A 15,889-nucleotide genomic window follows, 5' to 3' on the forward strand; every position below is an offset into this window, starting at 1 on the left:
GGAAAAGAGAAATAGGTAAACATAGTTCAGGAGGTGGAAATAATAAGAGAATAAGATTGGGACTGGATAGCACCTACATACAGCGTATAAAAATAAACACATAAAAATATCTGAGATATGCAATTGAAATCAGTTATAGTTTAATTTATAAAAGCCTGGATGAAACAAAATGGTTTATTAAAATACCTAGAATAATTTGCAATTAAGTGATTTCAAGAAGTTCAGGTTTAGCAAAAATACTAAGAAAGTCCAAAATATACTATTTTATAAGATAGCAGAAATTCTCCATCCTTCTCAAAAACCTAATAGTTCAGGAAGTGAAAAAATGAAGTAGGTAGCAGACAGAAATCTGAAATGAATAGGAAAATGTATAATATCAAATAACTAGGACATTACTAGGTTGTCAGTCCCATCCCAATAGCTGGGCCCTGGATAGTAGCACATGAATTGTCATGGAGATGAGTGAATGCATACTGACAAATAATACATTAAACTAATAACTCTATATGTAGGAAACAAACAATTTTTCAAGAAGCTTCTTAAGTTGTCTGCATGTATAATTTGGTTATTTTAATGTATTCATAGTATGCATTCATTCATCTCCCAGACATTTACACACACGAATATAATCGAGAATCCTAATAATGACCTAGTTATCAGGCATATTAGCATAAGGAATCTATTATCTTCATGTTCAATTCCACATGTAATAATTCAGCTCCTAATGGATGGATTTTCATAAAATTTTATATTTGGGTCATTAAAGTTTTTCAAGCCAATCCAAATTTCAATAAAATTGGACCAATAGAAATCTGGTAATTAATTTGTTTGTCTGTCCATCAGCATGCAATTAACTTTACTCCTAGTGAACAGATTTTCACGAAATTTCATACTTGGCTCTTTTAAAGGCACACAAAGCGATTTATCAAGCTTCCACAAAATTAAAATCGGACCAATATAAATCCGGAATTTCTTTCCCCCCCCCCCATACATATCAACATAGGGCATCCACATACCTTATACTGTAGCTAAAGCACTGATTATTATGTTTGTTGCCATATGCTGATTAGAGGGACAAATGGGCAATATGTTAGACAAGCAGAAACAATTTTCTTGGCTTTTTTGTTTTTTTTAAAATCTTATTATTAATACTTGCTAACATGCCTGAAATGTAACACTGTACATTAACTTACTTGTTTGTTATTATACTTTTGCTTCCTCACTTTAATTATCTGTCTATATCTACTACTAGTGTTTTCACATTCCTGAATTATTAGTTTTCTGAGGAATGGAGGATTTTGTCCTATTAAAAGTCTTTCAACTTTCTTAGCATATTTGCCAAAACATGAACTTCCTGAAAAATTGGCACTTGCAATAGATCACTTTTAATTACAAATTATTCCAGGTATTTTAATAAACCACTTAGTTTCACCCAAGGCTTTTGTAAATTAAAATTAAAACTAATTTAAATTACATATCTAAAAAACTATAATACACCTAATTCTGTTTTTACACGATAGATACGTTCCTGAAAAATACGTGTAAAAAAAATTCGTGTAAAAAAAGACATTGTATTTATAGAAGAAGAAAAGAAGATTGGTTCCGGATCTAAAAAAATCAGTAAAAATAATTTAAAAAAAACACATAAAAATATTCATTTTAAGCTTATTATTTTATTTAAACAAAATACACATGTAATAATATGTAATTAAAATGTATTAAAATAAATTTGTATGCATATGAAATGAAAAAAAATTCTTCATGAACAAAAAAAATCTGTTTTACACATAAAAAGATTTTATTCATTTTCACTTTCTGATAATAAACGGCGCATATGTTTGCGTACGACTGGAATATCACTGCTATCACTAGAAATGTTGTGGACATCGTCTTCTTCCTCTATTAATGAAATTCTTTCTGTGATCTCTTGAGCAAAATTAGCACGAGTCTCCTCTGGTGCTGATGTTTCACCGGTTTTACGAACGAATTCAGTTATTAATCGTTGTGTTCGTGTTTTGGTTAGGCAGTTATATAATTCTCTGTAAGAGGCTGTCAACAACTTCAGTTCACGTTGAAACTTCCCAGCGCGTTCCACATTAGGGTCATTTTTGACAAAATGATTATCTAATTTTCTGGCCAGTTTCAGACCTTCTTTTATTAAATCTGCATTTAGAACAGGATCATTTTCTTCATTATCACTACGTTCTGTGGGATAAGGAGTCCCAAGGACAACCTCTAATATTTCATCTTCGCTTAGGGCTTTGTCGGATAACAATTCATCAATATCTTCAAACGATAGATCATCGAATCCTTCTCCACCAATTTTGTATGCCATTGTAATGATGTTGGGAAATTCGGTCGTATTAGGGATGATGGGATCTTTGCTTTTTACACATTGTGGCCAAACCGCTTTCCAACACGCATTTAAAGTTGCTGGTTTTAATTCAGTTAACGCTAATCCAACTTGATTGATACAATCCATAATTGAGAATTTCTTCCACACATCAATGATTGTTAGTGTTTCATCATTCAGTTTGTCCAAAACGTGTTGGAATGTTCGTTTTACGTAGTATGTTTTAATTGTCGCAATTATACCTTGGTCTAGCGGTTGTATCAAAGATGTAGTATTAGGTGGCAGAAATAAAATTTGTGCGTTTGGGTTTTCCAAGACAGGATGGCCGGGTGCATTGTCAAGAATCAGAAGAACTTTAAATTCGAGACCTTTCAAATTCATATAACGTCTGACTTCTGGGACAAAACATTTGTTGAACCATTCTGTAAAAATAGTAGTGGTCACCCAGGCCTTCTTGTTTGCCATCCAGTGAACAGGCAGTTTATTGATATCTACACCTTTCATTGAACGTGGATTTAGGGCTCGATTTACCAGCAGTGGTTTCAACATACGATCTCCTGAAGCGTTGGAGGAAAATAATAACGTCACGCGATCCTTAGCTACCTTAAAACCACCAGCAGTTTTCTGCGATTTGGCTACATACGTTCTGTTGCATTCGTTTCCAGAAGAAACCAGTTTCATCTGCATTCCACACTTGATCAGGAGTGTATCCTCCATCTTCAATAATTTTTGCAAGTTCCTGCTGGAATACTTTAGCAGCCGATTCATCTGCAGATGCAGTTTCACCTTTAATTTTTATATTATGAAGAGCATTCCTTTTAAGAAACCCTGTCATCTAACCTGTACTCGCAGAAAATTCATACTTTCTGTTTAACTGGGATGAAGTGCTTGGCTCCTTTTCTTTAATCTGTCTGTAAATTCTTAGTGCTGTTTGCTTGATGGCATTTCCATCTACTGGTACTCTTTTTTGTGACTGATCTTCTATCCATATTACCAGAGCCTTTTCCATTTTTTCCTTGACAATATCTCTTGTATATGATGATGAATTAACACTTACTTTTGTTCCAGAACATACGAACTTCCTAATTGCAGCTTCATTTTTCTTAATAGTTCTTACGGTAGCTTCATGTACACCAAAATGCTTTCCTAGAGGCGTAGCCACTTGTCCAGTTGCAAGACTATCTAAAATTTGAATTTTAAGTTCTGGTAATAGGCGAATTATTCGACATTATATAAGGGCTACCGAAAAATATCTCAGTTATAATTAATAAAAAAAGGTATGAAAAATTTGTAAACTTACAATTTATTGACTATTGGCAAAATTAATAAATTTATATGTGCACAAATTTCACTAAAGATTCTTTCACTTTGAAATAGAGCTTACTACTACATGTCTTCCGAAGGTACAATGCACGAATACCGTAAATGTGCACCAAATTCAATAAAAACGTTGATGATTCATAGATACCTAGACGTACACATTGGTAAGCAAAAGCACGCGTTTCAAAACGCACACACTAGCTGTTATCCAATCTATTGGTGCGTGTAATATAGAAATGATACTAATATGCCACAAATAAAAAAAAAATTCTTACAATTTAGGCAAAAAAAAATTCATAGAAATCGTGTTAAATCAAAATGACTCGTGTAAAAAGAGAATGAAATATTTATTTTGAATTCGTGTTAAATCAAATTCGTGTAAAAAAAGTTCGTGCAAAAACAGAATTAGGTGTACACTTCAGGGCCCAAATTGGAATGGTAATGACAAGCTCAGAAAACCTAAGTTATATTTGGTTTACATGCTTCTCCTTCAACTTCCAATATCTTTCACTGTCTTTTTTTAAGTGATTACTTTCACTATCTTTTTCTTATTCTTTTCACCTCCTGAACTATTATTTAACCTTAGAAGGGAATGGCAGTGTTCTACTTTCATACTCCATTATACTTCAGCTCTTTTAGCATAAATGCCACATAAACCCTTCTAATATATAGTATGAATTGGTATAGAATGTTTTACCCAACTACTGGACTCTCATCTGATAAACCTATTTAGGCATGCCTTGCAGTCCTGAAAAGTAATTGCTTGCAACAAATATCTGCTAATTGCATATTATTCTAGAATTCTTAATAATTGCATTTAAAATTAATAAGATTAATAAAATATTAAAAATAAATTTAATTTAAAATAACAAAATTCAAGACACCAAGTAACAAACTCAGTGATACTTCCGATTTTGTCACATTTCTTTTAATATGCTCTACAATGTCAAAGGGCAAATTATTTTGCTCTTTAATAGAATAAAATAATTGACATAATATTTACATTATTTTATACTTTGCTTACAAAATGAAATACGAACCATTTATGAAATAAATCGCCTTTCCAATATTAATACCAAATTCAAATATAAGTGAGGAAACAAAGAACAGTACCTTCAATTTGGTCCCATCTCTTCCAAAAAAAAAATGTTGCATAACTTATGTGCATTATCAACAGAATACAAATTTCTAAGGAGGAACATATTTCCTTTCTAGTACTGATAGTAATTTCTTGAGTGTGACTGACTAGTAACACCACCTCTGCATCCATATAAACAGGTTCTCTCCTTTGCTCCTAGCATTGTTTTTATTTTGAGTAACTCACACCTGTGCAGAGCTATTAAAACAGAGCTCTGTACAGGTGTGAACTGGGTCTGAGAGTGCATACATATAATGCAAATGTTGTGTTTGTGCCTGTTATATTTTGCTATAAAATATTGAAATCTACTGTCAAGGGCTGCTTGGTAGCCTTTTTTTTTATTACCACTCTACTCACAGAATGGAGTGGTGAGAGAACTATAGATATTTTCTTGAATGGCATCCTGAAATGTCATTATAATTTCACCATTCTCACAAAATTAGTTAAAACAGTTATTTTTATAGCACAGATTTGTTATATACATTGCCCTACCATCAACATCCAGGTATCTCTCCTCGTTGATAGCTGGTCACATCTACTCAAGCACCGTGTGTTGTACAACTATAAATGTGTTTAGAGCTTTGAGGTGATAATAGCACGATTTTGAATGCACGTTACCATGAGTGATGGTGAAAGCAGATTTCCACTGCAGAATGGTAACAGGGTGCCACATAAGCAATCTGCAAGTGACATTTCAACAACACTGAAGGTCAATGATTGGTGATATGATTTACAAATGGAAGCGGACCAGTACTGCAACTGTCATGAAATGACCAAGAAAACCCCCGACGCTAACAGGAAAGCCTTACAAAGAAGTGTCCACTCAGAATGCAGATTGATATTGTCACAGGACACAGGCGCCTCCGTAGCCAGGTGGGCAGGAGCAGCAGTGCGTAGCACATGCTTCTTGATTAGACCGGGGTTCGAGCCCATGAGCCACCAAATATGGAGGATGCAGAAAGGTCAGGGAATGACGACCACATATCCCCGGAGCAATATGGCCTTAGTTGCTAATGCTCCTAAAAACCAAATAACGACAACAACAACACAGGACACAAAGCCCTCAGTGAGACTGGACTAGGTAACCACATCAGTGATTCATCCTATGCACCAGTACAGCACATAGGATGTTGCATGATATGGGATAACATGGTCATGCAGCCATCCACAAGCCACTAATCATCCAGCAAATGCCAGTTGCTATCTAGCTTGGTGTAAAGCCTGCCACTCTTTATGAAGTTATGAATGTTAGTGGTTTGGCCTGGGATCATAGATGTCACAGATAATACATTACCTATGTTGTGGAAGCATATCAGGGAAGGCTCATACCTGTATCAGAAGGGCAATGCTGTGTCATACTGCTTGCATTGTGTGAACTACTTTGGTTTTTAAATGTGAGTGCTGATCATTGAGATCAGGGCCAGCTAAGAGCACTGCTCTTAATCCTACAGAGAACCTCTGGAATGAATTAGATGGTCAAGTGCATGTGAGGAGAGTGCCCATGAAATAGGGCTAAACTGATCACATTTACAAAAGACTAGTGGAGTGTGTGTGTGTGTGTGTGTGTGTGTGTGTGTGTGTGTGTGTGTGTGTGTGTGTGTGTGTGTGTGTGTGTGTGTGTGTGTTTAGAGAGAAGTTAAATGGTGATAGTATATTCTTCATTCTAATCTTACTGAAATCAAATTTTATGGTAAACATTGTGAAATCTGGTACTTTACAATCGAGAATTCTTTAAAACGTGGAAATAATAAGTCAATCTTACACTCATATTAATGATTGCATTTGTTCTTAAGAATTTGTGCAAAAATAGAATTTTTCCTTTATAAGACTCTTTCAGAATCATCTTGACATTTAATCTGTTTTTGCAGCCAACAGTATTTATTGCATGGATAATGCAATGGTCTTGATTCTCACAGCAGAACAAACTTGCCTTTGGAACGTTGTTGTTTGGTTTTTAGGAGCATTAGCAACTAAGGCCATATTGCTCCAGGATATGCGGCGGTCATTCCTTAACCTTTCCGCATCCTCCGTATTTGGTGGTGACGGGCTCGAACCCCGGTCTAATCAAGAAGCGTGTGCTACGCACTGCTGCTCCTTCCCACCTGGCTACGGAGGCATCCCTTTGGAATGGGTTGCCCTGCATTACACTAATAGAAAATAGCTGGGACTGGTCCAAAAGGATTAGACAGGCCACCTGTTTAACAGTGCCACTATGAGAGCCTGTTTCAGAACTAAGCTGGTGTATAGTGACAATATGTAGAGAAAACAGTTGTAAAAAAGTTGTTCAACATGTGCTGCCATGTGGTATACGAAATTAATTTTTAAGGTTGCACAAAACCAGCACAACTCGTTACAAAGACATGTTTGTTCTGATGCAAGGATTAAGACCGTGTTATCCATGTAGTTTAAATCCCACCAGCTGCAAAAACAGATGAAATTACAAGATAATTATTATAAATGCTTACAGATAGTTTAATTTGTTTGTTCTTAATATTTACTGAAATATACACCTCTAAAATTACTTGCACATTACGTGTACCTCTATAATCTAGCATCTTGCAAATCCCAAGGGTGCTGGATTTTATAGTGTTTACTTTATTTCTGTGACACTGTGAACTAGTGGTTTTTATTTTGAAATGTCAACTGAAAAAAGTAAAAAAATATGTGAAAAAAAACCCACCTTTAAACAGTATAAAACAAAGTTAGGGTAAATATGCCTCTTATTAGTTTAAGCCAATTTCAAATCTAAGCTGAAAATTTTCCATGACATAGGGTAACAAGTTGACATCGATCACTCTGATTTCTTGTGGCATCCTTTAACAGCAACATGTGAAGGGCACTCACAAAGAAAAACCCTTTCCTTCAGACATCCCACACAGAAAATGTCATTAAATTTTGAAACTCATGATTAGTAAGACTTGGAGTAGTACAGGAAGTACGGCTGTTGTGCCATGCTGTTGGAAACAAACCACTCTGGTCAATTGCTAGTCATAAATCTCATTTGGTAAAATAGTCTGCAATAAATGAATGTATCATCCTGTATTCACTGTTACTGGTTTGATCTTCCTCAAAAAATATGGTGCTACAATTACAAATGTTACAATTATTGCATAGTTTTTTCATATGGTTCTTTCAGATTTCTCCATGACCAATTAAAATAGTGGGGATATCTGAAGGGGGAAAAATCTTCATGACTGTCCTTTGAATACTGTTGAATTAACACAAAATATTTGAGGATTGGCAAAAATTTACAGTGCCACAGAAATTGTTTTGCACAGATTAGAAAGAGGTATAACACACGAGGGAGCATATTTCCCTTAGCTTTTAAGGACTAAAACTGCATTATTTACACTATTAAACAGTTCTTTTTTTAACAAAGAACTATCAACTTGTTTGACTGAGATTGCAAGACAGAAAACCACTAATTCACAATGCTACAGCCTGAATTAAAAAAAAAAAAACCTTCCTCTATGCTGTATGTGACTATATCACAATAATACAATAATGCCATGTGACATTTTGTTACATTCAAACTTGGAGGAACATTTGATATTCATGATGGTTTTCTAAAAAAAAAGTCAGTGCCTATCTGGTTTGGTGTACATGAGCTGTGTTCATTTTATAATTGTAGTAGTTCTATTAAACATAAAAGAAATTTCCTTTGCTAATGATTAATGCATGCCATGTTACACCTACATTAACCTATCACTTGTTATTCATGCAGAACTTTTTCGTGACCGGTTGCAAAGTGAATCTTCTTTTTTACTTTTCTATACCACAAAATATCTTCTATGTTAATAGACTAAGATGTGTTTAGGGCTAAAGCCTCAAGCTGCGAGCAAATTTAGACTATGTATATATTAAGTGCAATAGCATCATTAATACACAGCCATTTCTGAATAAACAGAATATTTATAAGGCAGCATCGTTTTAAGTTATATCTCATATTGCGAATACCTTCACAACGAGTTGCCATGATATTGCATTACTTCGAATAAGTAACGCTTCACCTAAGGAGAAGACTAATGTTACTTATTCTCAGATAGGTAACACCACCCAGACGGCACTGTTTCAGGGCTATTTGGCCCTTCTTCGGTGGGTGGGTAGGTACCCAAGTGATGCAATGATGGCAAAACAGTTATGAAGTATAACTGTGATGGTGTATGATGTATTTAGACTATGGCAGAGAGTGGATGGCAGAGTTAGCTATGGTTGATGAGAACTGCAATGAGATCCTCCTATAAATTTATTAAAATGCCTACTTCCACAACACTAGGTGGAAGCTTAGTTTAACAATCAATTACTCTCTGGCTGAAGGCAAATTTTCGTACATCTATTTTGCAACCACCCATTTTCAATATCAATTTCTGAATCCTTGAAGTCGTCTAAGAAAGAGTAAAGATATCATCAGCATTTAATTTTATTCAACCCTTTTAAATGCTTAAAAACTGAAATTAGATTGATGCAGATATTTAGGTTCCAGATGCTGCAATTTACAAAACAAATCTTAGCAAAAACACTCCCCCAACTAATCGTATTTTATATAAGCTGTAACAGCATTAACGCACATCAAATGATTAATATAAACAAACAAACAAACAAAAAATCACTCTATTAGGAAGGCATGCAGAAAGAAGGATGTCATAGTCCTCTTGTATAAAATTATAGTAAAATGCATTTAGAACATCATGTTCAGGTCTGGAGGATAGACTCCAAGAAAGATATAGCTTCTAGATACATTTCATAGGAGGGCAACACGTGAGAGGCACTAATTAATGTCCATAATAACAATAGTGTCCATGCACACCTAAGAAAAACTCACAGGGTGCAGACAGCGACCATCTTAGAGGAATTAACTTAAGTGCTTAAGTTCCTGCAGGAGATCAGCAAAATGAACAAGTATATTCTCATTACCAGGAGAGACAAAAACCAGAGGAAATACGAATTTAAAATCTTAGGGAATAACAACACAGAAGGCCAGACCACATGAAGTTTACCTTTGAGAAGCATGTTATATGGGATAAATTAAGCCTCTCAAGGTGGAGTGTTTGGTTAAGTTCGAAGTTGCAAAACAGTTTATGGATACAGGGAAAGTATGAGGGATTTTTTTTTTTTTTTATTTATTATTTTTTTAAGAAATATTCCACTTTTCTGCATCATCTATCCATTTTAATGCTTGATTGGTAAGAATACTCTTGTGTTTCTAACTAATCTTGTTACTTATAAAAAAAAAGTTGAGAGCATTCACTCACTCACTCACTCACACACACACACACACACACACACACACTGAGTGAGATAATTAATAAACACAATTTAACAAGTGTTAAACTTGAATTTAGCTTGGATACACTTGCTTTAATATCAAAAGAGTGCATGCATCTAGATATAAACTTCTACTTAAAAATTTTGCAAAACAAAATACCTGCTGACTACTATATGCATCTGAAGGGACATTTGTATAGGTATACGGGACTTGAGTTGGCTGTGGATGATGGAGTTGATGAGATGAACTGAATAAATCTGTATCTGTTGGTTGACAAATGCCATTCTTATAAGCAGGGATAAATGGGGCATGAGTCAAAGGTCTAGCTTTAATGCGTGCCTAGTAAAATGAAATGAAATATCATCATTAAAGTTTTGTACTGCTGCAATAGTATAAATATTAAAAGATTATACAAAATTTAACTTCTGGAAGATATCCATTTAATAAAATAATAGCTTACTACATTACACAAATCTTAAACAGTGCACTCAACTCTCTCTCTCTCTCTCTCTCTCTCTCTCTCTCTCTCTCTCTCTCTCTCTCGTGAGCTAACTCAATCCTAATAACTAAGTTCTGTATTATAATAAAAAATTGTAGATTTGAAGAATAAATCAAGTGTCTGATAAGTAACTCCTGATTTTCTTTTTTTAATTCCTTAACAGAGGTAACAGCAGTGGCACTGATGTAAAGCCTCAGTAATTTCCATTTTATTTTTTCCAAGTAAAGAATGCCTAATCACTTAAACATCAGAATGAACAAATCATAGCAATATACAAGTGTATGTGTCTGTCACTGAAATCCATAGCTGACAGCAAACTACAGTGGAAGACACACACGGTAATGGACTGACCCCAAAACAATTAAGAATCATTTTGAGGTCCAGCATTAAGAACTAAGCATGGAAGCCTCATTACAACCAAAAAATATAAATGAAATTTGCTAAACAGACATTGTTAAGGAAGGATTATTTTTGATTTGTCAACATCACTAATGGGTCGGATTAAACAGTTGTTGGAGGATCCAACAATGCCTATTACAGAACAGCAGTAATACTGAACATTACTTGGTATGCATGAAGCCATTGCATAGCCAATCATTTGGGAATATTTTGAAGAACTGATATTCAAGCAAGATGATCTCCTACACATTTCATATGGCTGAACAATCACTCTTCTGGAAGGAAGGTAGTTAGAATGGAATGGACCAATTCAATAAATGCTAAGTAGGCAATGTTCCAAAAAAACCATGTGAAAATCTGTGGATTGAGTAGCACTTAAACTGCAGGTTGTATAACTAGTTCAGGAGCATATATGGAAATCTGATCAGTTATGGGAAGATTGCATTAAATGTGCTATAAAACAATGCACTAACTTTTTTTTTTTCTCTATGTACTAAACTTTCATAGCTTAGCAAAAAAAAAAAAAGGAAAAAAAAAACATTACTTATCAGACACACTGGGTAATGAATTCCAAAACTTCTGTAGACTCGCAACAAAAGTTCACTCATCACAAACAGAATTTATCTTTCTGAAATTACAAAGATGAAGAAAGAGGGCAATGCAACATGTCCATCTATAAAATGATACGACAGCCCTTGTTGAATCGATACCTCAACCAAAAGTGGTGTGCAATATTCATATATAAGCAGAGATAAGAGAATCTAATAAAAATTTAGACTTTAATATTAGCTTGGTACTTATATTAATGAATGACTAGACCTTAGTATGCATAAAACTTCTCTAAATTTTTCTCGTTTGTCTGAAAAATTCTATGGGGTCAACAAGAAAAGATGCAAACACTTTTGAATGCTCATATTTTTTGACTTATTGAAATGGCACTGGTCAGTTTGGCATCATTAAATACATAAGACCAGTGCTTTTTTGGAGACAGTATGCAATGGTACGGCGTACCGGCACCTTTATTAGCAGTGACGTGTGGATGCTGTACACCTTCGAAATTTGTAATATTCCATAAATTTTTTCGCATGTTTACCTACTTTTCAAATAAGATTAAAGTTATTTAACTAAATTTGCATTTCACTGTCTATTGTTAAGTATCTTCTATATAAAACTTTATAACCATTTTTAGAATTCTAAATGGTTCAGTTGGACCTCTGTTTAACGAACTCCTTTTAGAGCAATTTTTTTTTTTTTTTTAATCCCCTTGGAAATTACATTTAAAGTAGTTTCAGTTGAGCAAAGAAAATTTTCATATAACGAATGGCTTAGGAGAGACTTAACTGCATACACACTGTTCACACTTCTGGCCATCAGCCAATTTATGAAATTAGTGCTGCTGCTAAGCAAGAATTGAGAGAGCTAAAGGGATTACCATTCTACAACTTAGGGGTACCTGGTAAAACCTATCCATCCACCTGTCCCACGTACAGAGAAGTCGCACTGGTCAACAATGAGCAGATCAGAGGGTATTCCCAATGGGCTCTGGTTTACCTTCTACTGCAGTGATGTCCAACCCTTTTCTTGTACAAGGGACATCTTCAAAGTTAGAATCCTTTCAGGGGCCATACTGAGTGATTCGAGAAAAATTAGTGTGTTACATTTTCCATATCTTGTTACACATAAAAGGAAGTTTCTGTTTTCATGTTACCGTTTTTTTATTTTCAGGCTATATATAAAAAATGCAAATTCCCAATACTTTTGTGTAAAAAATCTGTCACTAATTTATTTTTTAGATTTTATTAAAATTATAAAAATATGACTTCTTTTGTTTTTCAAAAAATATCTTACTTTTGCCTTTAACTGCTCACTTAATGAGAATTTTTTGATAATTAACAAAATTTAAAATGCTGTTTTAATTCACTTTCCGCATGGGCCGTAGGTTGGACATTGCTGGGAATCAACTGTAATGCCCTATTCAAGAATTAGGAGGGAGTGATTTTCTTTTACCTCAACAAATAATCATCTGTTGTTTCACGGAAGTGCGTTATCCACATTTTTCCGTAAATTTTCCCTCTCTGTTTACATGGTCACAGAGCTGAATATCTGAATGACACAGACATTTTGGACAGTTTCAAAAAAAAAAAAAAAAAAATTGAAATTTAAGAACTAATGACAATATCGATGATGAGAGAAGGAAAATGAAAACAACGAAGGTATTAAACATGAAATGTTTAATACCTTCTAAACATGAAATGTTGGCATTTGGTGAAAATGAAGTAGATAATTGTGAATTAGGTTTCAGTTAAAGGAAAGAGATACAATTCATCTATTTCGGGAATACCTAATCGAAAAGACGGTTTTCAGAAATATTGAAGAGCATTTGATGAACGCTCTGAGTACGATACCAATTTCATCGAATGAATGTGGATGAGGATGAGGATTTTCACAAATGAATCTAAATGTCAGCCCAACCAGAGCTTCATTGATGACAAAAACAATTTCTTCACTACTATTTCTTAATTAAAATTGTAGGCCCACTGCTGACTTGCTTCAATGCAGCAAATATTTCGACTCATGGCTGCTTTGGAAATGTCATTCAGCAACACACACAAACAGTAAGAAGTCTGCATGGTGTGTTAGATGAGAACTCAATAAAAATTTGGAATATTCGATAAAAACTTTATTATGAAATAATTTTCTTATTACTTATTTTTTAAACATTTACTTATTTTTTATATACTTGAATAAAAAATTTATGCTTAATAAACTGTGTGTTAATATACTAATTCGTTGTTCTTAATCCAGAAACATTACTACTAAAGTAATAATATCAGGAAATAATTTTTTAGAGTACTGTACTTTTCATGTCCTTTTAATTTTCAATTTTTCCTGATAGCAAAGAAGTACTGGCACCTATTTTTTTTTTTTTTTTTTTTTTACAAAAAAAAAAATAGCACTGCATAAGACACAGGAGGGTTTTCTTACACTAGTTAGCATCTTCAGTGGGAAAATTTTGTAAGATAAAGTAGTCTTATGCAAATTAATGTGAACAGAGATTTTTCAAAAATATACATTTCATAATTCAAGTACAAAAACCAAAGTAATAATTTTCTAATGACTTCCTTGTGCCTTAAACTATCTTTACTCATTTTGGCATAGAATCATTTTTTTTTTTTGGCAAGTTCGTTATTTTTGGATCATGGAACCACACCTTAATCTGACTAAACATCTTTCACTATGTAGTACAGTTTTTTGAAATCTGTCCTTACAGATTTTCAAGTGGATTCAGATCAGGGCATTCCAAGCATTTTATTTATATTAAAAAACTGCATGACTCTTTTGGATGGCTGGTAGGAAGCAAGGTCCTACTGAAAATGCCATTCCCCGATGCATCTAGCTTATTTAATTCTGACAACACCTTAGTTGCTAAAATTGGTATATATTTGTCACTATTCATACCATACATAAGTACAAGGGATCCAGCACTTGATACAAAAAAAAAAAAAAAAAAAAAAACACCAAAATAATTTTAATATAGTGTTCAGTAGTCTGCATATGTTTAGCAGGTGCATTTTCTTTATCTGACCTCCCTATGTGGGTAAGTCTCATTTCCTACACCCCAAAATGGTTTTCATCAGAAATAAGAACTTTTCTCCAATCTTCTTTAGTCTAGCTTTAATGTCTAAACCAAGCATTGACCCAGTTCAGTCTGTTTCTTCTTAGCATGAGTCAAAAGTTGCTTTCTGATTGGCTTATGAGCTCCCAGTCAACCTCTTAAGTCTGTGACAGACTTTTATCATGTATTTTCACACCAGTTCCAGAGAAATCCTTTTGTGAATCAGAAATGGTCATATGAGGTTCTATTTTGCTTCTTCTGATTATACAAAGGCAGAGTTTTAGTGTTTTTTCTTTTATGTCCAAAATGGCCTCTTTGTGGTGAAATTAAACCTGTCTCATGTTTCAGCTTTTTTTTGTTAACAGTTGCTAAACTAACTTTTATACTATTCTGCTATCTCCCTCTGAGCAAGGGAAGTATGTTCATGTCAAGTTACAATCTTAGACCATTTTCTAGGAGTTAAATCCATTTCTGCAACAAAAGATTTATGAACACTAAAACACTTCCCATTTTTATTTTTTTTATTTAAAACCACAGCTCTCTACATAAATCATTCAAAATTTCCTTAAAACATTTGTAATAACATAAAACAATCCTGTAAAGAAACCAATGAAAATACAGTTATAAACAGTCGTTAACAAGTTAAGACGAAACACCAAATTACCCATTGATTTCTACAGGGCTATACACTACTGAGTAGCATGTCTATGTGAAAAGCTTTTATGAAACTTAGTTTTGTTACAGTGCAGCACAAGTTTAAAGTGAAATTTGGTAGGGGGAAAAAATATCAACTTTTTCATGAACAAGAGTTAACATGGAAGAAACTTTTCTAACAAAATGGGGCAACACACCACATACAGTGAATGCCATTCTTAATTTCCTGATGGAACATTTTAAAGATAGGGTACCTCTAATACTCCATAGCCGAGCGGTCAGGAGCGGGAGTGCAGTAGCACACGCTATTTGAGCATACCGGGGTTCAAGCCCCTGACTGCTGAATACAGTTGATCTGCCAACCTGCACTGGACCAGCGTGGCAGATTATGGTCCATTTCCCTCAGCATGAATTGTTGAGGAGGCTTCCATCCTGCAGTGGGTTGATAATGGCTGCACTTCTACTTTTTTACCTCTAATACTCTAATTCAGATCTGGCAAGGATGGTATCCTTGCCAGATCTGAATTAGAGTATTAGTGTTTTTTCTTTTCTGTCCAAAATGGCCTCTTTGTGGTGAAATTAAACCTGTCTCACGTTTCAGCTTTATTTTGTTAACAGCTGCTAAACTAACTGATGAAGACTTT

At 34.2% G+C, this 15,889-nt stretch overlaps 1 protein-coding gene across 3 annotated transcripts in view; it reads right to left on the bottom strand.

The window, feature by feature from the left end:
- Window positions 1-15,889, bottom strand: part of LOC150091741 (uncharacterized) — a 468,496-nt gene that overhangs the window by 177,095 nt on the left and 275,512 nt on the right. For all 3 annotated transcript variants that reach the window (XM_090376795.1, XM_090376796.1, XM_090376797.1), the window contains one exon: window positions 10,237-10,416. In XM_090376795.1, the coding sequence (XP_090232921.1) occupies window positions 10,237-10,416 (180 nt within the window). The remainder of the gene's footprint in view (window positions 1-10,236; window positions 10,417-15,889) is intronic.

Source organism: Mastigoproctus giganteus, chromosome 1 (genome assembly GCF_048544385.1).
Source record: "Mastigoproctus giganteus isolate SK-2022 chromosome 1, ASM4854438v1, whole genome shotgun sequence".
NCBI lineage: Eukaryota > Metazoa > Arthropoda > Arachnida > Uropygi > Thelyphonidae > Mastigoproctus > Mastigoproctus giganteus.